The sequence below is a fragment of the Coregonus clupeaformis genome, chromosome 30, assembly GCF_020615455.1.
Source record: "Coregonus clupeaformis isolate EN_2021a chromosome 30, ASM2061545v1, whole genome shotgun sequence".
NCBI classification, from domain to species: Eukaryota; Metazoa; Chordata; class Actinopteri; order Salmoniformes; family Salmonidae; genus Coregonus; species Coregonus clupeaformis.
The window spans coordinates 53179643-53198588 of record NC_059221.1 but is presented as its reverse complement, the minus strand read 5'-3'; the positions used below and the strand labels follow the sequence as shown (position 1 = coordinate 53198588).

At 41.8% G+C, this 18946-nt stretch overlaps 2 protein-coding genes across 2 annotated transcripts in view; both read right to left on the bottom strand.

Annotated features, from left to right (window-relative positions):
- Positions 1 to 8461, bottom strand: part of LOC121532542 (probable helicase with zinc finger domain) — a 66327-nt gene extending 57866 nt beyond the window's left edge. Inside the window, 4 exon segments of the mRNA XM_045209672.1 lie at positions 512 to 636; positions 2108 to 2144; positions 2792 to 3031; positions 8414 to 8461. Of these exon segments, the coding sequence (XP_045065607.1) occupies positions 512 to 636; positions 2108 to 2144; positions 2792 to 3013 (384 nt within the window). The 5' untranslated portion in view covers positions 3014 to 3031; positions 8414 to 8461.
- A 702-nt stretch (positions 8462 to 9163) lies between these two features.
- LOC123482276 (26S proteasome non-ATPase regulatory subunit 12) lies at positions 9164 to 16762 on the bottom strand. Its single transcript, XM_045209364.1, has 11 exons — positions 16555 to 16762; positions 15829 to 15888; positions 15562 to 15690; positions 15177 to 15284; positions 14893 to 14997; positions 12627 to 12776; positions 12101 to 12235; positions 11713 to 11825; positions 10965 to 11139; positions 10638 to 10715; positions 9164 to 9809 (listed from the first exon to the last, which is right to left on the bottom strand). The coding sequence occupies exons 1-11, from the start codon at positions 16678 to 16680 to the stop codon at positions 9600 to 9602; spliced, it is 1389 nt and encodes a 462-aa protein (XP_045065299.1). The 5' UTR covers positions 16681 to 16762; the 3' UTR covers positions 9164 to 9599.
- Between the last annotated feature and the right edge of the window lie 2184 nt (positions 16763 to 18946).

Sequence of the window (18946 nt, the reverse complement as noted above, 5' to 3'; positions counted from 1 at the left end):
GAGGGGCATTACACACTTACAAAAATCACAAAATAAAATGGTCACTTTGGCGCTGCCTGCTAATCTGAAAAGCTATTGATATTTTAGGAAATACTTTTTTTCAAGTCAATATGCAACACTAATATTTTGCTATTTTTTTACATTTGCCCTCATGTAAAGTGGCTAGAAAATAATATAGCTACAAACCCTTAAAAAGCATATGGATGCAACAGTCAACATGAACACTGTGCTGAGAGAACCTGCTTCATAAAAAACCGAGGACATTTCCTGGAAAAGTCAAAAGGAACTAAATGTTCCAGCTGCTACCAGAGCTAAATGGCTGTGTTTGTCTCCATAGATCAGTTATAGGAGGAGGAGGAGGAGGGAGGAGGAAAAAGGAGCAAAATGGAAGAGAAGGAAAAATAACAGAGGGAGAAAGAGGAGGAGGTGATGAAGTAGGATGGTGAAAAAGATGGTGGTGTTGGGCGAGAGGCAGAGTAAACAGTGGAGTAAGGCCGGGAGCCAGTCTTACCAGAGGCTCCCCAAACAGGGACTTGGAGAGGAGACCGGACACTTCGTGCAGGCTGCCGTCCAGCAGCATGCAGCGCAGGCTGGCCTGAAACGACCCGTCTCCCTTGGCCAGCTCCTCGGCCAGGACTGCAATAAACACACACAGGACGACAATTCAACGTTACTGTGCATGATCGCGCTGCACTACGTTGCATGGAACGTGTGCTCACTCCCATCACATCGCACTGAACTGAATTCTCTCCACCCAAGTCATGTGACATGGGCATAGCTGCTGAACAGAAGCAGGCATGGTATGGTAAAGTCCTGCTACACAGGGCTATGACCGCCAATGTTATTCTAACCGCTTGTCTTGACATGGGCATAGCTAGCTACTGAAGCAGGCATGGCATGGAAAAGTCCCGCTTCACGCGGCTACGACCGCAAATATTATGCTAACCACTTGTCTTGTAAGTTTTCACTGACTTGAGCCTGAACCTTAGCTCTGACCTTTACCCAAAAGGTTGACCCGTTTCTAACCCTAACATTTGTTTAGCATATCAACACGCCTGGAATGATTTTAATAGCAATGAAATGCCAAATCAATTCTCTGAGATGATGAAGCTAATTGCCAAAAAAAAGACGTAAATTTCTTGTGGTTGCAGTCTGTTGAGTAGGACTGTGTTATACTTATGGAGTTGGATAGAGGGCATCTTTGCCGCAATGGCTCTGGGCAAGTGCCATTGAGGGCTATATCCATTTTAAATAGTGCCAAAAAAATTAAAAAGGTTACATATCGGGATATGACCATGTATCGTATCAGTTTAACAATAACGCAATATTATTTTTGCGATAGTTGGCTGTATCTGCACCAAACCTCAAGTATTTTTCCTTCATAGCTTGTTCTCAATCTTTTTAAAAATAGGGAGCAAATTTGTTTTGAGCTGTTTTATTTCCCTAATGGATCAAAACTCGTTTTCTCATGCTCTCTCGTCTCTCTGCAGCAGACATATGGTGGGCTTCCCGAGTGGCGCAGCGCCAGAGGCGTCACTACAGACCCGGGTTCGATCCCGGGATGTATCACAACCGGCCTCGTGATCGGGAGTCCCATAGGGCGGCGCACAATTGGCCCAGCATCGTCCGGGTTAGGGGAGGGTTTGGCCGGGGGGGCTTTACAAGTAGGCCGTCATTGTAAATAATAATTTTTTTCTTAACTGACTTGCCTAGTTAAATAAGGGTTAAATAAAATAAAAAAGCAATATGTTTGCACCATCGAATCGCAAAAAATTATAGTATTTGAATAGCAATACATAGAGAATCAAGAGAATCGCAATACGTGTCGTATCGGCACCTAAGTATTGTAATAACATCGTATCGTGAGGTCCCTGGCAACTCCCATTTTTAAGTAGTCAATGTCATCTTTCTCTACAAGTTTTTAAATGGTGAAAGCCCTCCATGGCGCTGCCCATACCAAAACAGGATTTATGGCAAGTGCATCCTCTATCCAACTCTATAGTTGGTATATGACTGTGTAACCTGGGGATGGGACTTCAATACAATGGGTTATGTCTTCACTATGATAAGTACTCAACCAACCCCCCCAAAAAAAAATGCAACTCACCATGTTTGCAGTCTTCATCTGCTTGATCATAGTTTTTCTGGTGGTAGAAAGAAAACAAATAGACAAAGTCAAAGCAGTAGAATGGCTGTCCTCGTAAAGGAGGGTTTTATAGGACAGAGGTCCTTGACTGAGTTTTAGATAAGTGCCCAGACAGGATATCTTTGCTACTCAGCGCGGAGTCACTCGCAATATAATTATAGTACTTAAGTAGTCTCTATAATTGTGAGGCTTAAGTAGTGGGGTATAATTGTAGTGCTAGAAGGAGATAACAGCACAGTGCAGTTTGCAGCAGAGAAATGAAAGGAGGCAAGACCTTTCTCATTTTATCTGCTTCTCAGAAAACAAATCTAAGTCAAGATGGCCTTAAGACACTTGACTTGAACACACTTAACAAATTCAAACATGCTGGTTAAGTCATAAAGCGGAGGAATTTGAGCAAAGAGTACTTTGTTACAATGAGTAAGCTACTGGCTCTTCTTACCCCACTTAGATGACTGCTTATGCAAAACAGGCCACAATTTAGTTTCTTTGTGTTTGTATCAGTGAACTCGTGTGTGTGTGTGAGCATGCGTGCACAAGTGCCATTTTTGTGTGGGTAGAGATCTGGGGGCCATATGCCCACTGAGGGAGTGGGTACGGGTGTGGGCCGAAAGGTGTGCCTCCCGGGTCAGTCTCACGCCTCACCAGCTGTAGCAGGGCGGCTATCCTGTAGAGCAGGGCGCGGCTGCGGAGGGGGGTAACCGTGTCGTTGGGGGGGTTGGACGCGGAGGATCCAGGGCTGGGAGGGGCCGGGGGGCCGATGGCCAGCAGCGCTTCTGTGCAGTGGCTCACCGCCGCCTCGTACTCCCGCCTGGCTAACGATCCGCTGGCTTCTTCACATGACTTCTCTGCTCTCCTGTCTGCCATGACTCAGCGACAGAATGTCTGGAGAGAGAGGGAGGAGAGAGAGAGAGAGAGAGAGAGAGAGAGAGGGGGTTTAAGTTGCCCCTAGACACTGATTGTGTGTCAGTTTAGCATTTTCCCCACTAATGGTAAAGGTTAGCATTGGGGGAGAGGAAGCTGATTCTAGATCTGTTCCTAGTGGAAACTTCACCCCGGAGTGAGAGACAGGGGGAGAAGGGGGGGCAATGCTATTTCTGTGATGGGGTACTTGGGGTAGTAGGCTGGTAGGTCTATTTGTAGACACTTGCTTTGACGAGTTGAAATATATTGGAATACATCTGTGTTTAGCTCCTCACAGAGCTAAAAATAAGTAGTCATGTGTGGCACTACAAACCTAAGTTAGTCCTACTGGCTCTTAAGCCGGGCTTGGGCGGTATACCGTATTTGGAAATAGCCACGGGATGGTTTTTCAATACCGTTAAACTTTTTTTTTTTTTACATTTGTAGCTACTTTTTAAGTAAATACCTGCAGTCAACTTGTGCAATACGTTAGGAGATAAAGAAGATCGCATTCTTCATTTCACCCGCCACAATTTTTCATTATGAAGTTTACCGGTAGTCCCCAGTCACATGGTGTTTGTTTACAAGCACACAATGATGAGAGACCAGAGCCTTGTGAGTCAATCTGTTGTGCAGCATGCGGCAGGTGATCTAGTTACAATATGGAATTCACAACTAAATGTTTGCCAGGTAGATATCTTATAACTATTAAGTTAACTGTGCTAAATGCTCTGTAGTTGTGCATTTGGTTTGCTAATTTAGTGGTTAGCGTCTTCCAAAATCATGCTTCTCTCGGTAATAGCAGAGACTCCCCTCCTGGATCAAGAGCCTTGCCGTCTAATATTTGTTTTGTGCGTGCAGCAAACTGAGTAGCATTTTTTAGTTACTTTTATAAAAGATGAGCTGAGATGTCTGTCCTACAAATAGTTTAGGACAAAGACTGTATAAAATGTTAGCAACGCGCTCGTTAGCATTTAGTTAGCATTCTCTATGGGATTTTACATGTACTTGTTTGTATTGCTAACCTTCGGATTACAGAGGCTCAGTGGAGTTTGAAAATAGCGTCCCTTGTGTTCAGTGCCGGTATTACCAAATATCCCGGGATGGCACAAGGTCGGTATGAAGGTATGACAATCTTTAGCTGTCCCAGACAAGTTTTTTTGAGAGTCAAAATCTCCTTGGGGAGTTTGGCTGTCACCGACGCTAGTTTAATGTGAGCGAGTCAGAGATGCAATCTGAGGGCTACCGATCCTGTCTTTGAGCAGTCCCAGACGTCCCGATATTTTCAAACATGATTTTAAAATCGGCACAAAATCTGCAATGCTCTTGTAGTGATGTGCAACGCCAAATGTTGAACGGTGTTCAGCAGTAGCCAATGAGAACTCACCAGAGAAGTAGCCAGTGAGATGACGTTGTTTCGCATAAACCAGAATGTGTTCACACTCGAGCAGGAGTGATGACTACTAGTCTGCATTTGTACTTGACTTCTACCAAAGCGTCAAATCGTTACAGTTCTGAAGTTCACAATCAATTATATTTAATTCAAAATGTTGGCTAGATATTTCAACTCCGTATGACAAGCGTGAATGTCTGACTGAAAACGTTTGCGGCTACGTTAACAATGTAATCACATTATTGTTTTCGCGAGACGGCGTGTTATCGACAATCCTCACGACCAACTGAAGAATCTTGTATAGCATGACCCCCGTCTGCGCCACATCGTTTAGTGTGCGCACCATAACGTTTGCAAGACAACAAAGTACAGGAAAGATGGTTGTTTAATGTCAGAGGCTCAGCGAGGTTAGGATTTTCAAAGTGGTGTAGGGTACACCCGGCATTACACAGGTGGTGCGCAATATTTACAATGCCACAGCATTCCTAACCATGTATTCATAATTTCATAGTGGCAACAATTTTGTAAGTGATTAAAAGTTGGTTGGGTACTAGGCCAGGGGTTTTCAAATATAATAGTCAAATATTTTTACTATTCCACAGCTAGCACACCTGATTCAACTTGTCAACTAATCATTGAGCCTGTGAATAGGTGAATCAGGTGAGCTGGTTCAGGGCTAGGACCCATCTGGGGGTCCCTGAGGAGAGGTTTGAAAACCAGTGTACTGGGCTAAAAAGCAACTGATATGGTCAGAGAAAGAGCGCTACGTGGGGTTCCTTAAAGCAAGAACCACATCCTCTTTTGATGTCAACACAACTGTGCTGAGAGGCCGAGCAGTAGCTCGTACCTAATTTCCTCTGAGGTAGTAGGTCTATATATAGGCTTACTTGTTTACCAAGGCATTTCAATATATTTGACAACAATAAAAGCACCAAGTCATATGACAAGCTTGTTTTAGGCAGGTTTTTCATAGAAACATGTAGGCCCCAAAAAGGCCCCACAGCCAACGCCACTTGAGTCAACTGAAGTTATCCATTGGCGGAGTCAAACCACAATTGAATGGTTAGCAAAGGAAGGACCCATCAACGACACTTAATCAATAGAAAAAATTGTGCGCAGCTGCGGCATGTGTACTACTGTATGCTGCCTACAGGTGACACTGGAGTATTTCTACACCTAATACGCCTAGGCTATATGCACACAGGCAACAGGGGCATTGAGTGGACTACACTTTCCACGCAAAAATTTACCCTAAATCAATTAGAAAATAACCTGTGTGTATAACCTGCATGCTATGCTGTCTACCGGTGACACTGGAGTATTTCTGAACCTAATAGGCCTATATGCCCAACTACAGGCAACAGGGCAGTTGAGTTCACTACTAGACACTTGCGGCTGTTAAAACTTGTGGTGGTGTCTGTCCTCTGCAGAGAGTGTGGTGTCCTCTAGCGTTAATCACAGCACAGAGCTGAGCCTGGCATCCAGGGATTCAAGGGATACAGTGTCACTAATAGAAACACGCTACCCTGCCGCAACAGAGTGCAATAAGAAATAGCTGGAGGGGAGAAGGGGGCGACTATCTGATGGCAACAATGTTTTCAAGCATGTTAGGCACAGCCAGACATTGGGAGGAACATGGAGGCCTACATTTAAACCTGACATGCAGTGCCTGTGGAGAGTGGTCATCCCTGTTTGAGATAGCCTCTGCTTTGACTAAAAACAGAGAAGGCCTCCGGGCCCGAGGAGCAACTTGTATAACAAAGGCCCTATTTCTCCTCATCAGGGTTTGATATGGTTCTTTCATAATGAAACAACATACTACGCCACAGCAGTTATATCTAAGAACAGTAGCCTTTTATACACCACCTATAATTTAGCAGAAGTAGGGCTAGTCTTTGTTTATGACCGTCACTGACTGAGTCAGCTCTCAGTGTAGGGTGTCCAATCAAAAACGCCTATTTTGACCAAAGGGATAATCCGTTCAAATGTTATTGGAGTTTTAACCCTTGTATCCTAGGGTGACTAAATCAATGGAGGCCAGAAGAAAACAAAAGTGATAATTTTTTTTGCATTGCATCAGCTAGGCTGGATGCTGTGCGAGAATTAAGGCAAACTGACAGGCTCACCGTTGAACTCATCATCTTTCTTCTTGAATTCAGAGGACATAAAACTAAAGGGGCAAGATAGATATCGAATTTGAGACATGACATGTAGCATTTTAAGACTTTTTGGATATGTTAATGATATGTTCGAGAAAAACCAACTGAAAAATTCAGAACATGAAGAATCTTGTCTTGGTAAAATGTATTTTATAACATAAGGAAGCACGTTTTCACCCACTCTGGTAAAAGTGGGTGGACACCCCACTCAGTGTCTTATGTTTCCACAGAGTGAATCACACATATTTCAATTCCTTCATGATGACCAAGATAAGTGTATGAGCTAGGTTACTTAGTTAGGCTACATTTTAGTCATGCCATAGTACTAGCCTAAACCAACACAAAGGCCATCCCCCAGAATGTGTGTAACATTATCTTTTAAGGAATACCTCAGATCAGGCCAAGGTTCAGAGGCAGGTTACCAGAGCATTCAAAGCATGTTAGGAAATGCTACTGTAGTGGAAATATCACTCACAGCACGTTGGAATGCCTAATGCAAATACAGTGTTTGATTACCAAAATGGCCAACACTTTGTTTGGCATCTTAAGTCTATTAGCTTTAACTTTTTTACTATTATGGATTGGTCAATAGACAAGAAATTGAGACAACCAAGGACATGACATTAGAATGCTATGGGCAGTTTGTAAGAGCAAAATTACAACCATGTGGCTTGCAAGTAATGGCATGACGAATATTCTACTGTAAAATGAAACGCATCATTTCAAAAAAACAAAGATTTTAACAAGGTAAAGGTAGTATCATCAGCAGTAGCTTCCTACCACCACCTTGGATATGTTGGCTATGTTAGCTAGCTATTTACTACATCTCTATGATTTAGCTAACTTAGTGCTTACCTAACGGCAAGTTTGATCAAAACACATTGCCCTGTTCGGCATGATCGCTCCAAAAAAGGGCACTCCTATAGACTAATAAAAATATAAACAGTCTATTTTGAGATTCCAGGTCAGTTAATAATAGATGTACCATGTCTGTTGGCGAGCCACTAACGTTAGCTAGTTACTTGTCCATCATCGGTATTAGGTAAAATAACACGGTAGAAGCACCGCTAGCTGTGACTGGCTTCGAGTTCGCTCGCTTATTTGTTGGGACCATAGTGCAATGGTCGTGTAGCGCGATCTAGCTAGTTAGCTCACATTATTAACTTGTATCAAGGCATTCAGCTATCTATTGCGACATATTTGTGTGCAACGACACGGCTAAATATATGAGGAATTTGAACCATGGAAATGTCTTGCTTCTAACGTTAAAAACAAATAAATGAGATTAAAAAATAATTTTGCTAGCTTGGAGGGCTAGCAATCATTTTGTGATAGACTGAAGACTCACTGAGCGATAGTAGCCAATACCATTGCATTGGCACATAATTTACAATGTTACGAGAATAAACATAAAATAATCCCATAATTATTGTCGTCGATTTCATCATGAGTGTATATAGTTAGAAAATTGTGCTGTCAACATCACAGTTTGCACGTCAGCCAAAGTAGGCCCTTTGCTTTGGTTTTGGCACCAAGCTAGCTCGCCAACGTTAGCGATCTGGCTAGCAAGCTGGCCAAAACGTAAGCAGAACGGATACACAACTAGCGAGCTATCGTTAGCGATATGGTCCGGGCCTGTAATTTTGGCTCGGTTTTTAGACGTATAGAAGTGACATGACATTATATTGTGGTGTCTGCATGAATTTTACACCTTCATTATTCTCAGAACGTGTTACAGACTGGAGTCAAGTCGGTGTCCTTGCCTCTGAAAAAGACAACTGAAAGGACTGAAAATGGGAAGTCTACACTTACCTAGCTTTACTTTCTACGCCATCTTGGATCCACTTGTCAGCCCATCGCAAAGGATACTGGGATGTAGCTCCTCTGAAGGTTGAGGGGATTTGGGTCTTTTTGGTGTAGGTTGGCCTTTGACCATTGTGAACTTCTAACCAAGTCATATACCAGTCTTTATAGCTAGTCATTATACCAGTTTTCATATATTTCCCTAGATAATTGCACAAACCGGTTTCCAGTGTTCTCCTAGCTGAGCACTGTAAATTATATAACAGTATTGCATAAACAAAACATTCTGTGTAGTATTTTGTCCACCTCATATAGGCTACTGTGTGGACAATTTTCAGAGATATTTTGATGTAGAGAATTTGGATAATTAAAACAATATAAAGGTACTACATTATTTGTATTTTATGTCTACATAATATCCGATTGCCTTTACTTTTGTATAACTGCTATATTTCTATTTTCATATGGATATAACTACACAGTAAGGTAGAAACTGTCAACATCTTGCATAAGCTCACCAAATAAGTATTGGCTACAGAGGATCCACAACCTATCAAACCAACAACAAAAAGCTGTATCTGTCAGGTTTGCATTTCACAGCTTTTAAATAAGTATTCTTAACTTGATCTGACAACAGATAAATACAACTCTGTACTAATCAAATTTTCTGTTACAATACTCAACAAAATACTTTCCATTATGCCAGGTGAGAATAGTTTGTTTACATTGCGAAGTAGACATAAAAAATAAGACGTCAAGTACTTACACCAAATGTTTTAATACAGCAAGTTGCACGCAAATGCTCTAATACTAAATCCCTTATAACGGTTACATGAAAAAGAGAGTTGGAACAGGAGGGAAAACATTTACAGTGTATGCCCCTCTGTGGTCTAGGTTCTAGAACAAAGCACATGCCCAAATTGTGGTAGATAAAATTGGGACACCACTCTAAACAGTGTAATTTGTATTCCATCGGTGGGACGAGAGATAGTAACAACATATGGCCGTAAGACTTGTTCATTGTATATGCTTCAACGTTGCTGACCATAAGAAACAAAAGGGTACTAGGTGTGATGTGGTATTTGTTATTCCAAAAATTGGGGTGGTTGACATTGGAATAACAGTTCATTCATCAATTCAGAAAAACTCAAAGTAAAGGAAAAAAAATAAAATAAAAAAAAGCACTCGGTCCTCATCACTGCAGGTTGTGGATCATCTCCTCTTTGGCGATGAGATGTGTGGTTTTGTTGACCAGGGACATGAGGGAGTTCAGTTTGTGGGACCAGTCGTTGAGCAGGTCGTTGGGGTCCTTCGGTCTCTGGAAGTTGATGATGCCGGCTAGCCTGTCCACCTTGGCGTAGATGGTCTTGTTCACCACCAGGTTGGAGAGGAACTCCTCAGACTCCTGCAAGAGATGTTAGAGATGTTAGAACCTGTGTCTTCAAAGACCATCAATAACTAATCACACATTTCATTTAGGGTACTATAGTACTTCTATAGATCACTCCAAAATATCTGTTTTTAACACTTCAAAATCAAGTTGAGAATATGGTTTGAGCTCAACTGTAGACCACTTTTAAAGGTAGACTCAGCGAAAATTACGTTGCCACGAGGAGCACCGCAGATATTGCAATGAGCCAGATGCAAGACTTCGCTCTCACACAGTCACACACACACTATCTGTGCATGTGCACGGGCTCACTTCACGCAGTTACAGCGTGGTAGCAACGGGACCAAAACAGTGAAGAAGTTTAGCCTTGCACTTCAACGCTCTTAGTTATTGCTGAAATTGACACACTATGCTGTTTACTTTGTACATTACGTCATATCTCTGAGTCTACCTTTGATTTGACCTTTAATGTATGAAAATGTCTAGTATTTTGTATTTTTTAGGATCCCCATTACCTACTGCTAAAGCAGCAGCTACTCTTCCTGGGGTCCAGACAAAACATAAAACATGACATAATACATAACATTAGTAGACAAGTACAGCACAGGGACAGAACTACATACAATAAAAATACACGCTTTCATCCATTCCTTTGCTCTACTGTTACAATTGCTTTGTCTAAGCAGGTTCTGACATCCTAATCTCACAGCACCGAAGTTTCAACCTTATTTTGGAGGGAAAACTATCCCTTTAAGGCTGCATTCATTAGGGTTGAGGAACAGTAAGAATTCCATTCCCTGCCAAAAATGTAACAGATGTAAAGAGTAGATTGGGGGTGCTTACATCGATGGAGAGGTCCAGGAGTCCAGCCATCCTCTTCATTGTGATCCTTGTGTAATATTTGGCCATAATTCTTATATTCTAAGGAGAGATTAAGAAAAACACAAAAATAAGCAACATAACATAGTTGGATTAAAAAAATACCAATTATGTGAAATTATTCTAGATGTGAAAGGGACGTTTCCAGATCATTTTCAGCAACCATGTTCCAACGAAAGACAGCTTTGTGATCCCACCAGACCCTTTGCTAAAATGAACTATCCCACTAAAGTAAATCTGTGATATTTTATCTATAGATATTCCATGAAAGCAGTTCCATAAACTACTTACGTGCTCCACCACTCTATTCTTGAGGTCCTTCCACCTCTTCTCGCCCTCCTCTGAGCAGTTGAATACGTCGGTGGCCGGGCTGTCGGGGGAGCCCTCCCTCAGCTCCTTCCCATAATCCTCCACCAGGGAGGCCCAACGCATCAGCTCCATGGTGGTGAACTGCTTCAGGAGGTCCCTGGAGGGAGAGGTAAGAGAGAAACCATGATGAGAGATTAACCACAGCACGGCAACTGGTGCCACCCCACAATATGTAGTTGAGGCATCAGAGTTTAGCCTAGGTTTCACCGTACCACAATTGTCAAGCATATGCAGTTGGGAGCTTAGTAGGTTTCACCATTGGGAATTGGCTAGGTTATATGGTACCTTGGTGAATATATAGTTAATTACTGTGTTACAGAATTGGATGATGTGCTAGGGTGATGAGGAATATTGTGAAACAGTATTGAATACTAAGATTTTTACGAATTAATCATCTCGAGGTTACATTCTTCTGATGAGGAATATTTTGGCATTGCTGATGAGAAATAACGTGTTATACCATTGAAGATTTTAAGGAATGAACCATCGACGCTAGATTACATTCTTGGTATTTGAGGGGAGAAATGAAAGCACATGAATTACATTTACATTTTACATTTTAGTCATTTAGCAGACGCTCTTATCCAGAGCGACTTACAGTTAGTGAGTGCATACATTTTTTTTTTCATACTGGCCCCCCGTGGGAATATAATGTGATTGAATGTCTTACTTGTATTTGGGGATTTCTTCCAATTTCTTGTCTTCGTTGATTCTGTGCACCAGGTCGGACTGCTCATTGTCATAAGGAGCCAGTATCACGTACAGCACAACACTTTTCAGGGCCTGGAACAAGAAAGAACATTAGAGTTATATTGTTATGCATTTTAAAATGTGCAATCTATAACATCTTAGTCCCCTGTGAAGGCAGACCCAATCTTAGTTCCATTTACGCCAATCAGTGTGCAGTACACTCGCTAAGACCCTCCCACCAGCTCCTGCTGCCAGAGCAATATTTTTCCAGAAACAAAATCTACAGCTTGTGCCTTTAAAAGGCATCAAATCATATCAAAAGACTATCATCCTGAAGCCTAAAACAGTCTTCTGAGACCAGTGTTTACCTGTTGCCATTTGGAGCCATCCTCCAGAATGCAGGGGGTATCGTAGATGGCACGGTAGTGTTTGCAGATGGACAAGTAAGATCCCTCGTGCTGGTCTACTTGGATCATCAGATTGTAATACTTCAGCTTAGACTCCTAAGGAAAAAGAATGACGTAAATGGTTAATAATATTGCAGCTTGGTTCTTAAATGCTATGATTGTTCATCGGGACCAACGTAGACAGCCAAAACAAACAGTAATTTTTTCTAAACAGCCAAAAAGAAAACCCGATTTCAATATTTTGTCAGGAAACGAAAGTGAACGTTCTGATTTGAACATTAAATGTTTAGGTAGTTCCTCCTCCCCAATAGACAAAACCATGGTTGCGTCCCAAATGGCACCCTATTCCCTACATAACACACCCAGAGCCCTATGGGCCCTTGTGAAAAGCAGTGCACTATATAGGAAATAGGGGGCCATTTGGGAGGGAGTCCATATCATAACACCCAGCCTGAATAAACTCTTTGGCTTTGCTCGCTTCTCTCACCTCAGTGCCGTCCTCTGTAAAGAACTTGGTGTTGATCTTCTTGCTGATGATCTGGGTGCGGATGTAGTCCTTGACGGCGATGCACAGCCTCATTTGCTCCAGGATGAACTCCACCTTCTCTTTCTTCTCCATGGAGCCGTAAGTCTCCACCTGTAGGGTGAAAGTGCATGTTGTCAGAGGCAGAATGTTATACTCTAGCCCTGGGTCGTGTTCATTAGGGCACGTCGTAGCAAAACGTTACTCATTCGGCAAGTTCAGATAATACCACTCCATTTTGTGCCTACTGAACACGGCCCAGCTGTGCTACATCACAGCCTGGACCGGGAGAAGAATGGTTTGTGAACAACTATTGTAGTGGTTCTGCACTCAATAAGGACATACTGATGGAGGGCATAACACTTCACAGACACTAGATTTTATTTAGAATAATTATGGTGTCTCAGACAACTTTCACTGAAATGATTAAAGGGAAATGTCACCGTTTTTTTACTTCATATTCATCATCTCCAGCACCACCCCAACATCAACCTGTGAAAATTGTGCGTTTCTATGTTTTGTAGTAGGAAGATAAGTGTTTCCAATGACATCATCCACCAATTAGTAGGCAATGTCTACTCATAATTGGTTCAAATCACACGATGCACACCGATGATGTCATTGGAAGCACTTATCTTCTTCTATCTTTTTTACTACAAAACATAGAAACATGCCATTTTCACATACAGTTGAAGTCGGAAGTTTACATACACCTCAGCCAAATACATTTAAACTCAGTTTTTCACAATTCCTGACATTTAATCCTAGTAAAAATTCCCTGTCTTAGGTCAGTTAGGATCACCACTTTATTTTAAGAATGTGAAATGTCAGAATAATAGTAGAGAATTATTTCTTTCAGCTTTTATTTCTTTCATCACATTCCCAGTGGGTCAGAAGTTTACATACACTCAATTAGTATTTGGTAGCGTTGCCTTTAAATTATTTAACTCGGGTCAAACATTTCGGGTAGCCTGCCACAAGCTTCCCACAATAAGTTGGGTGAATTTTGGCCCATTCCTCCTGACACAGCTTGTGTAACTGAGTCAGGCTTGTAGGCCTCCTTGTTCGCACACGCTTTTTCAGTTCTGCACACAAATGTTCTATAGGATTGAGGTCAGGGCTTTGTGATGGCCTCTCCAATACCTTGACTTTGTTGTCCTTAAGCCATTTTGCCACAACTTTGGAAGTATGCTTGGGGGTCATTGTCCATTTGGAAGACCCATTTGCGACCAAGCTTTAACATCCTGACTGATGTCTTGAGATGTTGCTTCAATATATCCACATAATTTTCCTTCCTCATGATGCCATCTATTTTGTGAAGGGCACCAGTCCCTCCTGCAGCAAAGCACCCCCACAGCATTATGCTGCCACCCCCGTGCTTCACGGTTGGGATGGTGTTCTTCGGCTTGCAAGCTCCCCCTTTTTCCTCCAAACATAACGATGGTCATTATGGCCAAACAGTTCTATTTATGTTTCATCAGACCAGAGGACATTTCTCCAAAAAGTATGATTTTTGTCCCCATGTGCCGTTGCAAACAGTAGTCTGGCTTTTTTATGGCAGTTTTGGAGCAGTGGCTTCTTCCTTGCTGAGCGGCCTTTCAGGTTATGTCGATATAGGACTCGTTTTACTGTGGATATAGATACTTTTGTACCTGTTTCCTCCAGCATCTTCACAAGGTCCTTTGCTGTTGCTCTGGGATTGATTTGCACTTTTCACACATCAATTGGCCTATCAGAAGCTTCTAAAGCCATGATATCATTTTCTGGAATTTTCCAAGCTATTTAAAGGCACAGTCAACTTAGTGTATGTAAACTTCTGACCCACTGGAATTGTGATACAGTGAATTATAAGTGAAATAATCTGTCTGTAAACAATTGTTGGAAAAATTACTTGTGTCATGCACAAAGTAGATGTCCTAACCGACTTGCCAAAACTATCGTTTGTTAACTAGAAATGTGTGGAGTGGTTGAAAAACAAGTTTTAATGATGTTGATGTTGGGGTGTTGCTGGAGATGATGAATATGAAGTTGAAATTTTTTTTTAAATATCATTTTATTTGATGTCAAGGGGATTTGGCCGCCAGTTTGAGTTCTGCACTTGTGTCTAACGATTCAGTCCAGTAAGTCAAATAGCTTTATGTAACATGGATGGTTGAAACCGCTTACCTCCAGTCTATAAGAAATTGTGAAAGCTGCCAAGGAATGCCAGTGAAAGCCCTATTACTCTTACCTGCAGCTCTTGGAGGATTGCTGCGGCCTCTTTGACCTCGCCATGCTGCTCCTTGATGTTTGCCAATGTTTTGGTCAGCCTGGCCCGCTCAATCTCCACATAGATCTGAGTGAGGGAAACAAAGCCATTAGCGCATTTGAATTACATGGAGACATTACTTAGGCCCACAAGAGTACAACAAATGTTTTAGGCTATCTGAATATGCATGATTGGTGGTATCATCTTAATGTCATTTTAGGATGATCCAAGTAAGGCTAATCAGAGAAGTTCATGACACCACGTACCTTGCCAGCGGTCACTGTGCGTAGTGTGTCAATGAGTCTCAGCTTAATGGTCAAGTCGGTCACGGTATCTACATACTTGTAACATTCTTGCACCATCTTAGCAACAGCCTGAGTAGAGAGAAACAAAGCAAAAGAGAATGTTCAATATCAAAAGATCTAACATCAGTCAACACTTTACTGAAGAAAACTTTGTTTTGATGGCAAAGCACCTTAACCTACTGGTGCACACCTGGGGTGTGTTCACGATAAACCAAACAGAACGAAACTGGACCTACATTAATTTGTCCAGTATAAACTTTTATTGCGTTGCACTAATGAATACACCCCTGCCTCAATGTTTTCCCTTCCCTTAGTACCCATTCAAAGAAGGAGCCCCAAGTCTCACCCCTTTGAGCTGACTCCTCCTTTTAGAGAGCAGCATGATGTTTTCATTCAGGGCATCCATGTCCTTCGCTTCATAGCACATTTGCACAATGGCCACCAGGATTCTGGAGGTTGACACCATGTCAGAAGCCTGTGTGGATGGATAAAAAGACGACAATGTTACTCACAAAGATAGCTATGTGATTAGTCAGAGGAGTATGATCATCGTTTAATGTAAATGAGTGTGATGTTTAATTAGAAATTAATTAATGAATGAATTCATGCTCACCGTTCTTGTTTGCTTCTCCAGCGACAAGAGGCTTTCAACGGCCTCCTGCAGCCTACCTTCCTAGAAGAGCAGAGGAGATACATCTTACAGTCAGGACAAATGACAGACAATTCTTACAAAGATCAATTTAATGACCACACATGATGAAATTGCGAGATGGATGACCAAAAATACTATTGAAAACTGTATCATCCATAATGTCATTGATGATCAGTCTGGTTTGGGAAAGCCAAAGATGTCAACAACAACACATCTGTCAGCTTTGACGATTAAAACTTCACTAGCTAGCTAGCTATAACGTTAGCATATTTCTAACTAAAGTAAAGGGGTCTTCGAAAAACAATAACTGTGGTACCAACGTTAGCTAACTATAGTAGTTGGTTGATAGTCTAAAATCCGACTGAAAAGACCAACCAGCTAGCTAGCATAACACAACACCAAGAGCGAAGCTACTGTACTACAGTCTGTAGCCTAGGTAGCTAGAGACGCTCCCTGACAAAAACAATTACAGTAGCCACATAACTAACTAATCAAGATGTATACCTTACAAGTAAACCGACTCAATATGTGTGATACTTTGTTATAATACAGTCGCAATGTTGCCTATTATTACAAACAGCACTTTATTTGCTAACAAGTTTCCGTTAGCTAACTAGCGATGTTGCTAACATTCGTGTTGAAGCACAATGACTCAGCCAGCGCTGGCCTCATTCATACTCAACTTACTTTTGCCATTTTGGCACACTCCGGTAGACGTGTATCTACAGTTGAACTGTAATCAACCTCCATCTTCACAAGCTTGCCATCTGATCTTTCTGATCGCTCCACCTCTGCAGACATGTTTTCCGACATCGTAAGTTGAATACTACCGCGAACTTACAAGTGAAATGTCTGCTAAGTGCTAACTGCTGATAGTCCGCTGCTGTTGTGTCAAAACTACAGGAAGTGAAGGAAAACCGGCCAATCACAATGAACTGCAAAGGCCACCTAGGCTGCCAGAAGGACCCAGAGAAGGACCCTAAAAAAGATTAGTTATTTGTGTCAGGCGTTTTGACAGTCAAACTTTAGTTATTCACACAGCATCCATCGCTCTCAATTTAACCTTTCCAGCTGTCGTCACTGATCTTTTTTCCTCACTGATCTTTTTTCCATTAATAGGTTGTTGATGGGGGAAAACTGTATTCAGAGTGACACGTTATAATTTCCAGAATTATTTTCTAGGTTATTCTGGTATCTTTTTTTAAGGATTAAAATAGTGGACCACTAACAAAAAGACCCCTGTCTCTGTGAAGGAGGTGTGTTAAGTAAAGTGAATGTAAACCCAAATATGTTACAAATTGTCTAATTGACGATGATGATGATGATGGTGTAGTCTGGAGGCCATCCTTCCTAATCTCATCTGTTTGCTCAACCATCAAAGTTTCAAGACAGTTGTGCTCTATTGGTAATAGGGTTCCATTTCAGACACAGACAGTCCTGTTTTAAAAAAACATTGAGGGAGAGATAGTGAGGAATGTGTTTTCTTTGCAAATGGCTTAAACCCATGGTGGAATGAGAACATTTCCCCACCTGCCCAGGGAAAACCTCTCTATGCACTTTGAGATTATTCAGTATATTGAAAAGCGCTTTACACATGTCATGAATTATTATTATTATTATTATTATAATTATTAAACCAACTGGATAGAGAACCATGCCTCAGGAAGCCTATCATATTGAGGTACGATTCTGAAAAATACTGCCCACTTTTACACTATTGACACAATGTTGTGAATAATTCACACTAAATTCATATATTCATTAAGTTTCTTTCCTGAGCTTGAAATGTGAACACCACTTATAGTGCCTTCAGTAAGTATTCATACCCCTTGTCTTATTCCACATTTTGTTGTGTTACAGCCTGAATTAAAAATGGATTACAATTTTTTTTTTATTCACCCAATACCCCAGAATCACAAAGTGAAAACATGTACAAGCTTCCTTTTTTTCACTCTGTCATTTAGGTTAGTATTGTATAGTAACTACAATGTTGTTGATCCCTGAGCGGTTTCCTTCCTCTCCGGCAACTGAGTTAGGAAGGACGCCTGTATCTTTGTAGTGACTGGGTGTATTGATACACCATCCAAAGTGTAATTAATAACTTCACCATGCTCAAAGAGATGTTCAACGTCTGCTTTTTAATTTTTTCCCATCTACCAATAGGTGCCCTTCTTTGCGAGGCATTGGAAAACCTCCCTGGTCTTTGTGGTTGAATCTGTGTTTGAAATTCACTGCTCAACTGAGGGATCTTACAGATAATTGTGTGTGTGAGGTACAGAGATGAGGTAGTCATTCAAAAATCATGTTAAACACTATTATTGCACACAGAGTGAGTCCATGCAATGTATTATGTGACTTGCTCGTTCCACCATTGGGGTGCCAGGACAGAGAAAAGCTTTGACTGGGCTGAGCGGGAGCTGACCCCCATAGGGGTGGGAGTGCCAAGAGACCAGAGGTGACAGAATGGAGTGCTCGGGTTGAGGTGTAGGGTTTGAGCATAGCCTGAAAGTAGGGAGGGACAGTTCCCCTTGCTGCTCCGTAGGCAAGCAAAGGGGTCTTAAAGGGGATGCAAGCTTCTACTGGAAGCCAGTGGAGTGTGCGGAGGAGCGGGATGACATGGGAGAACTTGGGAAGGTTGAACACCAGGCGAGCTGGATAAGTTGCAGGGGTTTGATGGTAAAAGTGGGGAGCCCAGCCAAGAGAGAGTTGCAGTAGTCCAGATGGGAGATGATAAGTGCCTGGATTAGGACCTTGGATTTGAATGGTGAACATAGAATTTAGCAGTATGTTGCTGCTGACACATAGGCTGAAACGATTAATTAAGGGGTATTGACTCCAGTTTACCAGCAGATGTCACTAGGACATGACCGTTCATTATTTGGTTTCATTCACACAGTTCATTGCTTTGAAAGATTTCCCCAACACAGTCTAAACCTCAACAGCTTGATCATTAAACATGGCCTGTATCAGGTCAGAGAGGAGACCAAGTATGAAATAATGAAAATAATAATGAAAATGTTGTCTGAATAAAACAGGGCTGGAGAGGCATCCAAATATTTGCAGGATCCAAAAGCACTCA

What these genes read in the sequence shown, in the direction of transcription:
- LOC123482276 (XM_045209364.1), bottom strand. Translation starts at nt 16,680, where the DNA reads ATGTCGGAAAACATGTCTGCAGAGGTGGAGCGATCAGAAAGATCAGAT. An exon ending in TTACAGAGGACGGCACTGAG is followed by an intron (nt 12,236 to 12,626) that starts GTGAGAGAAGCG and finishes CTTTTTCCTTAG; the next exon opens with GAGTCTAAGCTGAAGTATTA. An exon ending in TCCTGGACCTCTCCATCGAT is followed by an intron (nt 9,810 to 10,637) that starts GTAAGCACCCCC and finishes CATCTCTTGCAG; the next exon opens with GAGTCTGAGGAGTTCCTCTC.